General features: G+C 22.8%; 2 protein-coding genes across 2 annotated transcripts; one reads left to right on the forward strand and one right to left on the reverse strand.

The window, feature by feature from the left end:
- Window positions 1-2,723: 2,723 nt before the first annotated feature.
- On the reverse strand, window positions 2,724-10,992 carry LOC126899245 (lanC-like protein 2). The gene is made up of 9 exons (XM_050673891.1): window positions 10,676-10,992; window positions 9,838-10,059; window positions 9,613-9,767; window positions 8,632-8,773; window positions 8,412-8,555; window positions 7,474-7,656; window positions 6,479-6,625; window positions 5,810-5,909; window positions 2,724-3,689 (listed from the first exon to the last, which is right to left on the reverse strand). The coding sequence occupies exons 1-9, from the start codon at window positions 10,808-10,810 to the stop codon at window positions 3,619-3,621; spliced, it is 1,299 nt and encodes a 432-aa protein (XP_050529848.1). The 5' UTR covers window positions 10,811-10,992; the 3' UTR covers window positions 2,724-3,618.
- Window positions 10,993-11,437: 445 nt separating this feature from the next.
- LOC126899173 (ubiquitin-conjugating enzyme E2-17 kDa-like) lies at window positions 11,438-14,694 on the forward strand. The gene is made up of 2 exons (XM_050673776.1): window positions 11,438-11,594; window positions 13,290-14,694. The coding sequence occupies exon 2, from the start codon at window positions 13,331-13,333 to the stop codon at window positions 13,784-13,786; it is 456 nt and encodes a 151-aa protein (XP_050529733.1). The 5' UTR covers window positions 11,438-11,594; window positions 13,290-13,330; the 3' UTR covers window positions 13,787-14,694.
- The last annotated feature ends 639 nt before the right edge of the window (window positions 14,695-15,333 follow it).

Genomic DNA, 15,333 nt, shown 5'->3' on the forward strand with positions numbered 1-15,333 from the left:
CTTATAATGATATCCTAATGGAAGAATTGTTATAACGGTTCAAATGATTCTCTTCAGTACTATTAATAGACAAATTATGCCTTAATTCTGTTAAGGAATTGAAGTGATGCGAGTGAGAGGCACAAAAAGGTAGACGACATAATATTAACGTAACTGTTAGTGGCTGTATATTAAAATGTGCTTGTATATTAAACTGACACGATTGCGTGGTGTCATACAGGTGACAACGCTGTGTCAATTCATAAATTAATAAAAATTAAAAATACAAACAACTTTGCTCTTATAATTTTTTTTCCGATCAACCATTCGTCTGTTACAGCTTGTTAAAGTTAAATGATTTTGGACTAAATTTCTATTATTTCACTGTTTTGAATACAGGAGCCACTCATTTTCTATGGTGTAACATAAACTAATTTAACTTAATTCAGTTTATAAGGTTATGCTACAAGTTTTAATATATATCCGTCAACAAAAATAAAAATTACTTTGTGTAAGCAATGATTACGATAACATTATCGTATTATTCGATTATTTTAAGAGTCACTATACTACGCGTAGAGTTGGGTTTTTCGAAGAAATTGATTCTTCAGTATTACAGTTTGTCTTACAAACCAATAGACTGTGCTTTTAATATTATAATTAAGGTCCGATTTGAATCTATTATTATTATCTTTCAATTTGTGTGTCGTAAATTATTATTGCTATCTTACATGTCATATCTTGGTCAATAAAAATTATTTTATATTAAAAATAGTGACTTCTGTATTCAAAACAGTAAAATAATAGAAATTTAGTCCAAAATCATTTAATTTTAAAAAACTGTAATAGATGAACGGTAGATCGGAAAAAAAAATTGTAAGAGCAAAGTTGTTTGCGTTTTTATTTTAAATCATAATAACAAATTCAAAATAGATTCCCATTTAAGAAAATTTAAGTTAATGTTTTTTAACCTTGAAGAGATGAAAAAAATTATGATTTTACTACATATTTTTGTAGAGTTTTTTGAATTTAACAATATTTTCCTTACCAAAAATTTTAAATTTTCAATATTTGCTGAGAAAACGAGCGGTTTATACTTAATGAAAACCCCTGTATATGAATACGGTGGTCTAGAGTGGTTAGGTTTGTCTCTACAACACTTTGTGTCGTGGGTGTTATATACCGTGCCTTCTTTTAACACAGGATTCCCAGTACACTATCTTTGACCTGTCAATGTTATACTGTAATACTAAAAGGTTCATTTTTTAATAATTTATTAAACGACCCTAAAAGAGTTGGTACTAAATAGTAAATCGATATAACTCAATAAATATTTTTATAATTTTACTATACTTTTTCAGTTTATGATTAATTACTTCATGGAGTTCACAATTTAATAGGTAGTATAATAATTAATAGTCATTTATCATTTACACTAGTGTTTGAACTAGCTTTATTTTTTTTTCATCGTAGATGTTAATTTATTGGCTTTTATTACTTCAACTTAATAAAATAAAAATTTATACTCTTTTGAATTAAAATATTTTTATTTAAAATAATACAATAAATACAATAATAAATACAGTGGATTGAAATCTATTTATTTGTATATACTGGTGTTTAGTAAATAAGATAATGGTTTCTATTGTTCTTATTGTTTGTAACAATTGAACTGTTTCCTTACTTTTTGAACATTCTGTATATTATTTTATGCTTTCAAATGTTATTATTTTTTCTTGTGATTTCGAGTTTCATCATAAATAACTGCGTCGGCACAATGTACAGTACACAAAACAGTAGCATAGAGTTATTTTTAAGTAGGTTATACATAAAAACATTTTTTATTACCCTCTATAAACAAAAAAAAAATTATTTTTAACATGTAATCAATTTTACTTGGGGAATCTATCCAATTCAACTTCATCTCTCTTGACACAGGGCAAAACATAGCACCGGCATTAATAAATAATATTTTCCAAAACCAATAGTCTTTTTATGAGCAATACAATATGCATCTTTTTTAAGAATGCATAATTAACAATTTGAAAAAATTATTTCAAATAAAGTATATACACGCCTCTCATTCCTTATCATAGTTTAAACGACACCGAGTTTTTAGATGTTTGTAATTAAAAAACTATTCAAAATCAAATCTAAGTTACTTATTATTTATATTATTATTGTCATATTCCATTAAATGCAATGACCCGATTTATAATTATTACAATAGGAATAATAAATAAATAATATATACACAAATTTGACTTCTTACATAACTGTTCTATGTCGGTGTATCTCAATGATCTGAATATTGTGATGGGTTACTGTTTATGAAAACTTAAGATATAGAACTAAAATCAAGAGAATAGCTATTATCGAAGTGTAAAATATCGTTGAATACGATTGACTGGACATGTTGTCTATCGTATACGTACAAATATTATTTTTTAATTTTTTTATTATATTTCATATTTATAGTTATGCCACAGCTTTAACATCTGTCTCATCCATTGTACAATAGTTTCTTACCTTATAAGAGTTGGATGGGCTAATTAATTAATAGTTTAGTGATTATTATCTCAAAATAATAAATTTCAAGTTTTTTTTTGCATTTTACCTATTTACTTCATTATAAATTTATTTCAAGTGGTTAAACCATAAATAATATACATTATACATGTTTGGCTAATGTGTATCAAATTATCTAAGAAAAATAATGTAAAAAGAAAAAAAAATTCAATAAATATGAAAAAAAATAGATATATTTGTAAAAATAATTTTTACAAATTAAAAAAATATAATCAAAAATTATATTTTAAAGTAATAACAAATTATAAAATAAGGTAACAACATTTTTACAAATTAATATGGAAATATATACAAAAAGTATGCTTAAAAATCTACTCTACCTGTACACTTACACACAAAATTATAGACAAATATACGTACATATGATAAACAAGCGGTTAGGGAAAAACACAAAGTATTACAAAAAATATATTTGTTGTGTATCGAGTGCCCTGTGAGCAAAGAGAAACCATTAGTTTACAATACATTGATGTGTACATCAATCCCATAACTTTTTTAACAAGTAATAAGTCTAATTTCTCAAAATACACTTGTAAAATAAGCCTTAAAAAAAAAAAAAAATTTAACAGTAAAATAAATTTTTATTTTTTATTATAAATAAATTATAAATATTATAAAATTTTTAATTTGACATAGATTTAAAGAACAGATTGTACTAATTTTTTTTTAAAATAAATAAAATAATGGCTTATATTTTTTATTATGTTTAAACCCTCTTTGTACCTAAGTTATTTTTGAATTTTGCAAAAAAAAAAATATATACTAATAGAAAGATAATAGTGTATAATATTACCCCTATTAATTTTTGATTTTTCCAGTTTTTTCTAAAAAAAACATTTGGTAGTACACATTATTGTAAAATTAATACTTTTTCAGTATTTCATAAAAACCAATAAATGTTAAATACTTATTTTATATCTAAAATATTAATTAAAAACAAAAAAATTTTAACTTCACATTTAATAAGTTCAATGTTATAACAAAATAAAATACAATGATTATAAATTATAAATAACCTTATACATTTAAGAGTAAATAAAACGAAAGAATTCAATATCCTGGAAAATTAGCCTGTAATGGGTTTTGGACATCAAGAAGAGTGTATACATTACCAGCAATACCTAATAAAAAACAACTACTAATTAATATTGGCTTTAATATTTTACTTATATATTTATTTTTGGAATAAAATGTACAAAAATACTTTTAAAAATAAAATAATTATTAACCTAAATATTTACACACTTAAAAAAAGTGGAAAATCAATTTTAGCTGAAAAGCAAGTTAAGATTTATTATTTATTGTGCGCATTAAAAAATAGTCAAATTATTTCTGTAATGTTAACGTGTTTTTACTGTTTTAATTCAAAAATGTAAAGTACAGTAAATATCAAGTAAAGTGAAGTTAAGACATTTTTTCTTAATACTACTAATTGATTTTTGATAGTGACTGAAATCACTGTCGTATAATGCTTCGATGTGTGTATGTGAAACACAAAAAAAAAAATTAAATATATTTATCAAAAATTACATGACTTTTGACAGAGGTTTATTATTCCATGAGGATAAGTCACACGCAAGTTTTTCTTTTTTTACTCGTATATTACATTAAATAAGCATTAATTAAAATAATAATTTAGAATGATGTTGATATTCTGTTAATATAACACGACAAAGTACCGTAAATTTTGTATCTTATTAGCTGCTTTATTATATCGCGAGCCCAACCTGATTAATTGACTTAGGGTGCTAAGTCTATCTACTGGAGCGCGGTCGACTGCCGAGCGCTGGTGGTGAATGCTCTCTCATGTTTCTGACATCCTACGCGAACTTACGCCATCCACCGTTTTTCACGTGTAGTACATCGAAAGGTGTACTTTTATATAAATTATTAAAATCATAAGGAGTTGTATTTTTTTTCTTCCGTTTAGTTTTAAATTTACATATTTTTTTTTCCTAGGCTAGTGCCGTTATAAATAATAGTTAAACATTATTATACGTGCTTGTATTACCTATATATATATATAAGCCAATCATTGAAATTAGGATTATCCATGTCAAACACTTTAAGAAGGGACATTTTTATTGAAAATTGTATGATTTTTAAATTTATTACATGATAGTTTCTAAAAATAAAGTTTTCAGATAATTTTCTTTTTTTTATCTTATATTGTATTAGCTTTAAAAATAGTAATATTTTTTATATTTACATACAGAATTTTATTTTTTAATAGTAAAAAAACTATTATAAATCTTAACTTTCAAATGTTATTTCCAAAATCTACCATTTTTATTGCTGTTTATTTACTAATTGGAATTTCGTAAATATTTTTTATTGTGTATTAAGGCGTGAATCTATTTGCATTTTTTAATTTCGTTTAAGCCACTTTAAAGGGTCACAAATTTTTGAGATTTACATATATTATTTTTCATATTTATATTTTTGCTATTTAAAAACAAAAAATTGTACTTTTGATTTTTTTTTTTTTATAAAATTATCCATTTTTGGTAAAATTTAAATTGAATAGGTTATTTTTTTTTTCTGAAAATTGCTCATTAAAATTATAGCTTCATAAATACAGTTGAATTAAATAAATAATATTTTTGATATTTATTTTATTTTGTAAATAATTGAGTTGATTGGGATAGATAAATGACATATCATATAAAATCTACATAATAACATAATGTAGTTTTTATACATTTAGTGGTATTTTCTATTTTATAAAAAGTAACAAATAAGAGTAATATAGTTATTTAGATTGTATTTTTTTATTAAATACCAATAAGTATTATTATATATTTATTAATAGTAAACCCAGAATAAAATATAAGGTATTGTATATTCTCTCTAAAAATAGAGGTGCTAAAAATTATTAAGTAGCCCTAGTTTTGTCAGTGGAATTAATTTTAAGTAACTTTTTTTCATATAAGTTCATAAAGCATTTATAATCAAAAATAAATCATTTTTGTAAGTTTTATTAATTTTAACAACAGAACTTAATGCATATTTCAAGGATTTTTTTTAAATGCATTTAATTTTGAAACTTTTTATATATACATAAATTTAGACTCTAATTATGAATAAGAGTAAAAATAATTTTATACATTTAATCTAAAAAAATGTCCATTTTAGAAATTTCTAACTCATCGCACTTGTACTAGACCATTGAAATAGAAAAATGTATTTTAACAAACAATAGCCTAAAAATGTTTTGAATATAATTACTATATATAAATACCTTCAAACATAGAGAACGATCGATTAAGTTCCTTTATTTTAGAATCATTTGTTAAACACCAATCGATAAATTTAGCAGCTCTGTATAAATGTTTAAATTTCTGAAAATGAATTTAGAAAAATTAATTATAGTAACAATAATAGATGTATTATAAATACTTAATATGATAATTATTAAAAACAAGTTTTATTTATTAGGCTTCATGGGAAAGAACACATTTATTCAAACTTTAAGAAATGAACTTACTTTGTTCTTATTTTGTATGATTGTGGACATTTTTAATTTATTCATTGTAAAATTTATTTGTAATAAAAATTGTTTTTTTGTTGAGTTTAAAAAAATAAAATGAAATATTTAGAATTTAAAATCAATTATTTCGTATGATTTTTTAATAAGATTGTGGTTTCCACTACAGATATAAAATAAAATATAGATTTATTTTGTCAAAGGATTTTAGTTGCTCGATTTTTTTGAGCTGTATTATCAATTTAATAGGAAAAGTTTATAATATGATGAACTAAATTATTTTTGATAATTATGATTATTTTATAATTATGAATTATTTTTGAGAAGAACTTTCCCATCACTGTTTATTATTTAATTTTAATTTATTATACTGTTTAAAACAGTATAATTATCCCAATTAAAAACAAATAAATTATTGCTTACTTTAGTTACTTTAAATAAAGATATGAATGCATAAGTGTTACCACTTAGGCCATGGCATAATCCATATCCTTTAATTAACAAACCTCGTTCCCAAATAACATCTCCAAATTGTTCTGCAGCAATTAAATATTTAGTATCTTTCAAAATCTATAAATACATTAACCAATTAGTATCTTTAGTATGGTATTATTCAAGAAGACATAGAAAGCTAAGTCGTCAGGACAATATTTTTTTTTTTTAACTTTAAGTACATAATGTAAGCTTTAATTTTACATATGTTTAGAGAACACAGTATTTCCAGAACATTTTCTAAAATTAAGTTGAAAAAGTTCTACTTTTTATACGTATGTTTTAAATTTTGAATGCCCACAGTATAAGGGGAAATTTTTCGATTTATAAAAAAAAGTATGTCGGATGAAAGAGGTATATATAATGTATTTAAAAAAAAAATTTGTGTTGATATATACATTTTTCAAAAAGTTATAGCTATTTAAAGTTGATAATATAAAATCTAAACTTTTAACACAAATATAGCATGTGAGCAGATTAAGTGTCAGATTTTCAAATAAATGGTATCAAATAAAAGTAAAATATCTAAGGTTTCAATAGAAAAAAAAAATTATTTTGATTTGTTTATTTTCTATAATTTTTAGAAAAAAAAAGTTTTAAAAATCGTAATTTTTTGGTGGATTTTTACCATTTATGGGAAACTAGGGAAAATTTTTTTAACTTTTGAGGGTAGTGTCTTTAACTAGTTACGGTTTGTGAACTTTTGATGTATAGTTGAGAAAAATTAGTTCAGTGAGATCTGAGAAAAAGTAGTGACAGACACAAAAAAAAAACCACATCATAGTAAAATTAATACCTTCTCAGCTTCGCATTAAAATTAAAATGATCAGTATGCCGAAAATAGTTATCGGATAGATTTTTCTCACCCTGATTAAAATAGATATAAAATTGCTATTACTTTTGGCTAAAATTTTATTTTAACTAACTTCATAGGCTAATAAAAATGTTTGAGTAGCCCCTGCAGCACCATGGCACCATTGAACTAAACGGTCTTTATCATTATTCAATGATGATGGCAAATTACCAGATTTGAATTGTAAAGTCAGTAAATAATCTAATGCAGGCTTAATTAAATCATATAGTTCCTTTTGAGTAAGGTAATTTTTCATCTAAAAACATATATACAAAAAAAAACTGAATTTATTTATAATAAATATTCAATTACTTTTATATTGAGTAATTAAATAAATATATGTGTATTTATTAGGAAGCAACAACAATTATCGAATATCAATATTGATATTTAATTTTAATATCAAGATATTTTTTGATGTTAATTTGAACATGCTAGTCAAAAATTGAATTTTAAGTTTAATTTTGATTTTACATAGATAGAGCATATATGTGGTGCAGTGAATCATTTAGCTGCCACCTTAATGCTGATGGATAACCATACGAGAACTATAACAGTACATACACCTTGCCCTAATATTGATTCTCTCAGACATAATGAGGTTGACAAAAGTGGATGCAAATTTTCATCTAATCGTTAAGGCAGAGCCAACCTATATAGTTGGGGATACAGGTTAAAGTGATGGTGTTGAGTTTAAATTATACTTAAATCTTTTTCAAAGTTGTGTTAAGTCTGAATTGTCTATTTTAAACATAAACAATTTTTGCCGATATTTTATCTATAAAACAAGGTACATCTCCCCCATAAAACTCTTCATTCGTAAATCTAGTTACCTTTTGAAATTAAATTTTTCACGGTTAATTTAATAACGCAGTACTAAAATTATTGTAGTGTAAATATCTATAATATCGATATTGATATTAATATATTTTGCTATCGCTCTAAAATACTCAAAAAATCAGAATAATAGATATGTCCGAAAAAAAATTGTTGAAAACCATTAGTATTTACTAATAATAAACAGTGCAAGATTCCTAAAAGACCATGTGCCGCTCCAAAATATTTTTTTTCATGCCATTCATACATAATTGGTGTTGTTTTAATGTTTTCTTTAGAACAAAGACTCATACCAGAATCTAATATTGCTGACACTACCTAAGATAGAAGTTTACAAATATTTCTTTTAAATAATATTTATAATTAAATATAAATATCCAGATATTGTAATTACTTGACGTATTATATCATCACTATTTACGTCATTCCAACCTAAATTTTTAAGAACCATTAATGAATATAAATATCCAGCACGTCCATACAATATTTCATCAGAAGTTTTAGGATCCAGTGCAAGAGGTAACATACCTACAATTCTAATATAAATGTAATTTTTTAATTCAGCTAAGTAGAAAAATAGTATACTATAAAATATATTTTTAAATTAAAAATATATATCTATATTTCATTTAAAACTTTAAATAGCTTTCATCAACAATTTAAAAAGTGTTAGGTCATTTGAAGGTAGCGATTGAATAAAAATATATAATTTAAAATTTTATTAACGAACATTACTTAAAATAATATATGAAGAATAAAGATTCCTAGTCATTCTATAAAAATGTTAAATTCTATAAATTAATATTACATCATTAAACTGCTAATTTAACTTTACCAACATTTTATTAAATTGTTGATGTTATTCATAAAATTATTCACTAGTTTTATAATAATTAGTGTGATGCCATCGACATTTCAAATGCTATTAAGCTCTGAAGTTCAGCTTCATTTGTCACTACTAGTTATCAGATGTGTTACAACACAGTAAATTAAATTGCAGTAAAAAATATGATCCCTAGAACAAAGGGAAAATGAAAAACCAGTGAATTTAACATTTCTTCAGGGTTCACAAGTCTAATCAGAAGTTATCTAATGTTAACCTATTTAATGGTTGAAAAAATATAAAATTAAAAACAGATGATAAATACTTCAATACGAATCAAAAATTCAGCTACAAATAATTTATTTAATTTTTGAGTTGATATAACAGGGGTATAATTATGAAGGGTGCGCTCTCTTCTAAATTTATGCTACAAGCTAATTTATTACTGCAAATGATAATTTAAGGACTTTTGGATTATACATGCCTATAATAAATTACATTATTAATTGTAGTAATCATGGTATACTTATAATAAAAATTAAATTTTCATACTCATCAATCATAAGTTTCATATTAGCATGATCATTGCTTTCCAAATATATAGAAGCAGCTGTAACATAAACACCTGATTTTCCAGTCAAATATGTAATACGCTTTGAAGTAGAATCCAATATTTTCAAACATTTTTCAATAATTTGTTTAGATTGCTTTTAATTGATAACATCTAATTAATATTTTCACAATTAAGTATAATTTTTTTAAAGAAATATTAAAAACCTCAAAAGTTTTATGTTTGTTATTGGTTTTTGAAGCATAAAATTTGAATAGTAAAGCAATTCCAGCCATTCCAGAATAAATTGATTCTACTGAACAATTATTTTTATTAGACATTTTAAAAAAAATATCTGCTTGTTTGATTAACTTTGAAATGTGCTTTTCAATAACTGCATTTATCTTTATAGCAAATGTGATATCAATTTTCACTTCATCAATAGTGTACTAAAACAAAAAAAATTATGTAGAGTGATTTATATGCCATAAATTAATAGAAAAATAAAAATAATGAAATTTTTTTTTTAATTTATTAATCATAAATTATTTTTATATTCTTTATAAGGGGTCAACTTTATTTTTTCAAACATACATAATTAACTAAGTTATTTAATAATTATGATTTAATTAAGACAATGATTGGTCGACAAGTTTTGGACCAGTATTTTGGAAGTTATTGATGTTTTTATACTTTAGTGGAAAGAAAAATGCTGCCAAGAAATGACTAGTAAGAAAATTAAGAACAACTATGTCTCACCTGCAGCCTTCACTATAATATTTTAACTATAATTTAAATGATATTTTTACAAAAGAAAAATTATCTTTTCTGTTCAATATTAAACAGTTTTAAATAAAGATAGCTATTCTGTATATACATGTTTTAATATAACTTTAAATATCATTAGATAATTTACAAAAGCAAACATATCTTATCTAACAGCAATAAAAAATATTTAAATAAAAAAGTAAAATTATAATTAAAGCTGTTAAAATTTAATTTTTATTTGTTTATGGTTATGGGTATTGCAATTATTAATTTTATATTATGGACAAAAAAACTTACATATAACTTTAATAAGTTGTTTATATCTTCATTTGATTGATTTTCAGAAACCTTACTAAGACCATTTATAAAAAATCTATCATTTTCTTTCTTGGGACGTTTAGAATTAAAAAAAATCGCTTTTTTGTCACTCATTTTATAAATTATTACTAAATTCTAGTTAAAATTACACTTCATACATTTATTTTAAGTGTGTACATAACAATTGTAAGTTGCTTAAAAATAAAAACTGTACTTTTCTTTTTTAAAGTTTTAACAGTATTGCAATTATATTAACGGCAAGAAAAATTAAAGAATATAACAAAAGTATATAAAATAAATTGTTTATTTAGTATTTTATGAAAATTATAAATGCAGTATAATAAGTATTTCATTGTGAATAAGTCAAGGAAAATTAATAGATGTCTGTATAGTAAACCTAAAACATAAATAAAAAATATCGTTCTAAATAATATAAACAACATTTTTATAATGTATAATTATATATGTATAATTATGATAATAGAATTACTCTTTAACAATGGGTAAATTTAAATCGATTATTACAAAGAAACTAAAGAATGTAAAAATTGATATCGATATAGTTTTATAATCTATATTAGAAATTACCGAAAAACTGAAACTATCATTCATTATAATAACTCGATATATTTACTAATTATATTATAATTTTCTTATATGCAATTAAAAAAATTATAATAATAATCATCAAATATTATAAATTTAATCAAAATCTGTGGTAATAATCGATAGCTAGTTAGATGATAAAATAGGAGCTATCTAGTAAGCCAATTACGTTTTACAAAATTGATAATCTTAGTCAAAAGTGAAATTTTGTTTCTCATAAATCTGTTAAATAGTTGTTATTTTATTTCCTATTATTCACAAGATTGTATATATATTTGTAAATTAAAACAGAGTAAGTAATGATTTTTCATTTAGTTTCTTGAAATTATTTGATCTAATAACAGTAATATGAGAATAATTCTAACTTCCTTACGAGTGTTATATAACTAAAATATAACATTTGCATATGCATTATAATATGAAGCGTAACAATTATTTTATTGAACTAATTAGAAACTATGCTAAATTAATTTCTTTGATGATAATACTATTAATAATGTTTAGTAAGGTATATTATCGTTTTATTTGATATAACCCAATTACGCAAAATAGTCATTTTTATAGATAAAAAATTTGATCTTTGGCATTATTTTATGTAGTAGTATTTAAATTATAAACACTATCGAATATTTTAAAGAATTTTGCTCAAAAAGCCACTAAAATTTTCATAAAAGATAATTATTCATAGTGCTGGTTTGATAATTAGGATGTCCAATTATGTTTAAGTATATTTTTATTAAAAATAAGTTTGTGACTGAAGTTAATATTTTAAATAATTTTTTGTTTTTAAATATATTTATTTATTTAAAAAAATGATTGTAAATGTTATTCACTATTATGAGATTATTTGAAACAGTATATTAGTTAACATAATTAAATAAAAAATGTCATTAATAAAACGTATTCCAATCTCTTTTTGAAAATTATAAATTTATGCTGTCTCTTTCATATACATAGCTTTACGTGTTAGGTTATGCATTTTTAGTTAATTTAATCGTATATCTATGAATTTCTCTAAAAGCTATACTTTTTATATTATCACCATTAAAACATAATCTTTCTTAGTTTTATTAATTATACAGAAAAGCAAAAAACTAATTTTTGTGATATCGAAATCACATTGTATTATACCCTCAATTTTCTGTTTATCACTGTTTCTATAGAATCTATCACAAATCTATAAATTTATTAATAAATAAATTTAAGTCCTCTAGTTTTTATCCCATTTAACTATGAATAGATCATTTTAACTAAAACATCTCATATTTTTGCAATTTTTAATGTCAAATTTTAGTATTATAGACTTAGTTTTTAATATTTGTTCAATTTTTTTTTAAAGAAAAAGTTAAATTTTTTTTAATATATTGAAATTATGAAAATGGATTTACTTATTAATAATCAGATGCCAAAAAGATAAAGGTAGTATTTTTAGTCAAAAAGTATGATCATGGATAAAATTAGAAAATGAAGTATTCACCTAGAAAACTCAAGCTTATATTAAAGCATTATGAAGTCAGTGTTCAAAATTTTAATGGCGTTATAGGCATTAAATTTTATTCTATTATTTAATAAAAAATTATACTAGTTCTCTCAACCATAATAAAGTTGTGTCAGGTTGTCAGTGTAAAAATTGACAAATCGTAAGGTAAAGCAAACCTTATTAAGATAAGAAACATTGTGTGATGCTACCAACAAAGCTAAATATATGATAATATTATTTATTAAATCTATTTATAAATTCAAATTAACAAAGATTCTTATTAAATGTTGGCTTATTTAAAAATTTAATAACTAATATTATTGTGAGGAAATGTATTTAAGTAAAAAAGACATTTCATAGAAATTATAAATGAATCATTCTATTTTAAATTTTGCTTATTTTTTTATTCCAATAAATAATTAAATTATTATTCTCATTGGTAAAATAACATTTAAATAATATTTTGTTGATATTAATATATTAATGAATAAATGAATTTCATTACAGGTTTTGTCAATTTATATTTTTATTTTAAATTACTATACATTATGTCCACTCCAGCTAGACGAAGATTGATGCGAGACTTTAAAAAATTACAAGAAGACCCACCTGCTGGAATTAGTGGCACACCAACTGATAATAACATTATGTTATGGAAAGCTGTTATTTTTGGTCCTCATGACACACCATTTGAAGATGGGACATTCAAATTAACAATAGAATTTACTGAAGAATATCCTAACAAACCACCAACAGTCCGATTTGTCTCAAAAATGTTCCATCCAAATGTCTATGCCGATGGAGGTATTTGTTTAGATATTCTTCAAAATCGTTGGAGTCCAACCTATGATGTTGCTGCTATATTGACTTCTATACAATCACTTTTGAGTGATCCTAACCCAAATTCGCCAGCCAATTCAATGGCTGCACAACTGTACAAAGAAAATCGTCGAGAATATGAAAAAAGAGTGAAATCTTGTGTTGAGCAAAGCTTTATTGATTGAAACAACAAATACTAGTCTTATAATATTTTAAAAAACGAAAATATTTAAAATGTGTTATTAAAATTAAGTTTATTCATTTATTAGACATGATGCATTTAAAAAAAAAAGCAAAAACTAGTTACTTGACATTTTATGTCTTGAAAATTGAATAGATATTAATTAATTGGAAGAATATTTTATAATGATTAGTTGAACGTTATAGACGTTATGTATATAATTTACTTATAAGTGATTCCTTTTATATATAATTTTTTTTATAGCTTAAATCAATGATTTTGTTTAACGATTAGACATTTATCTCAAATCAATTCTCATTATTATACAAATTTTATGTTAAAATGTACAATAATATATTATTGATTTTTTAGGAAAGCTATAATTTAATTTTTCATAAATTTATTCTCATATTCCATAGAGTTTTTATATAAACAATTTTTTTTCTTTTATTAAAATGGTATTTTTGGTTTATGCAATTATAATAAAATGATAACCATTTTATTTTTTAGGAGGAGATTATTCCACTTAATTTAATTTAATCATAATGATCATCAAAATAATCATAATAATATACTACAACTAATGTTTTTTTGTTAAATTATCAAAGAATTGATAATATTTAATAATTAAAAAAGTTTAAACGCACAATTCACACGCAAAAAATGCTTGAGAGTGTAACACTTAATAGAACACTAATCTAAAACAAATATAATGTACACATAAATAAATGTTTAAATTATGGTTGGCGACAAATATTCTTATCACCTTTTATAGATTTGTATAATGCTTAAGTGTGTGATCATAACGATGTTAAAATGTTAGTTGAAATCACGAACCAAAATAGAATAATCATAGTTCTTGGTTAAAAACAAATACTAGAACATAATTTAATATATTTTGTTATTCATTTACTTTATCTGTTCTATTTATATATTATGATAGATGACAAAAATTACAATTAATAAATATTAATCAAATCATTATAAAAACACTTTTTTATAAATAATATAACGACACACATTTTTTGAAAACATGATCATTAATTAAGGTACTGTAAGAATTTAAAAATCAAAGCAATTTTTTTTTTTACTTTTCAATTAATAATATTTTAAAAACCTACTTTTTTAAAGTTTAAGTCAAATTAAAGCTTATATAATTAACTTCATGACGAAAGAAGAAAAACTTATCCGAAATCACGAATTCTAAGAGTTATTTGGTATTAAAGTCAAAAATCATACAACTTTTGTTAATATTAGTATATTTTGAAATTTTTTGCGTAATTACAAAATGCTTACATCATTCTAAATTATTTTAAATTAAATATTATTTAATTGATTAAATAAAGGAAATCTTGCTGGTGACTTATCTTGGATTAATAAACCTTTGACGTCAAAAACCATGTAATTATGTAATTATTAATTTATTTTTAATGTGTTTCAAATACGCATGGAAGAGTTTTGCGGGGGTGATTTTAATGACTGTCAAATAACAATCAATTAATATCAAAGTTATTTTAAAAAATGGCTCAACTTCACTTGACTGAATCTCTA

The sequence above is a fragment of the Daktulosphaira vitifoliae genome, unplaced genomic scaffold, assembly GCF_025091365.1.
Source record: "Daktulosphaira vitifoliae isolate Bord-2020 unplaced genomic scaffold, ASM2509136v1 Scaffold_2, whole genome shotgun sequence".
Classification (NCBI taxonomy): Eukaryota; Metazoa; Arthropoda; class Insecta; order Hemiptera; family Phylloxeridae; genus Daktulosphaira; species Daktulosphaira vitifoliae.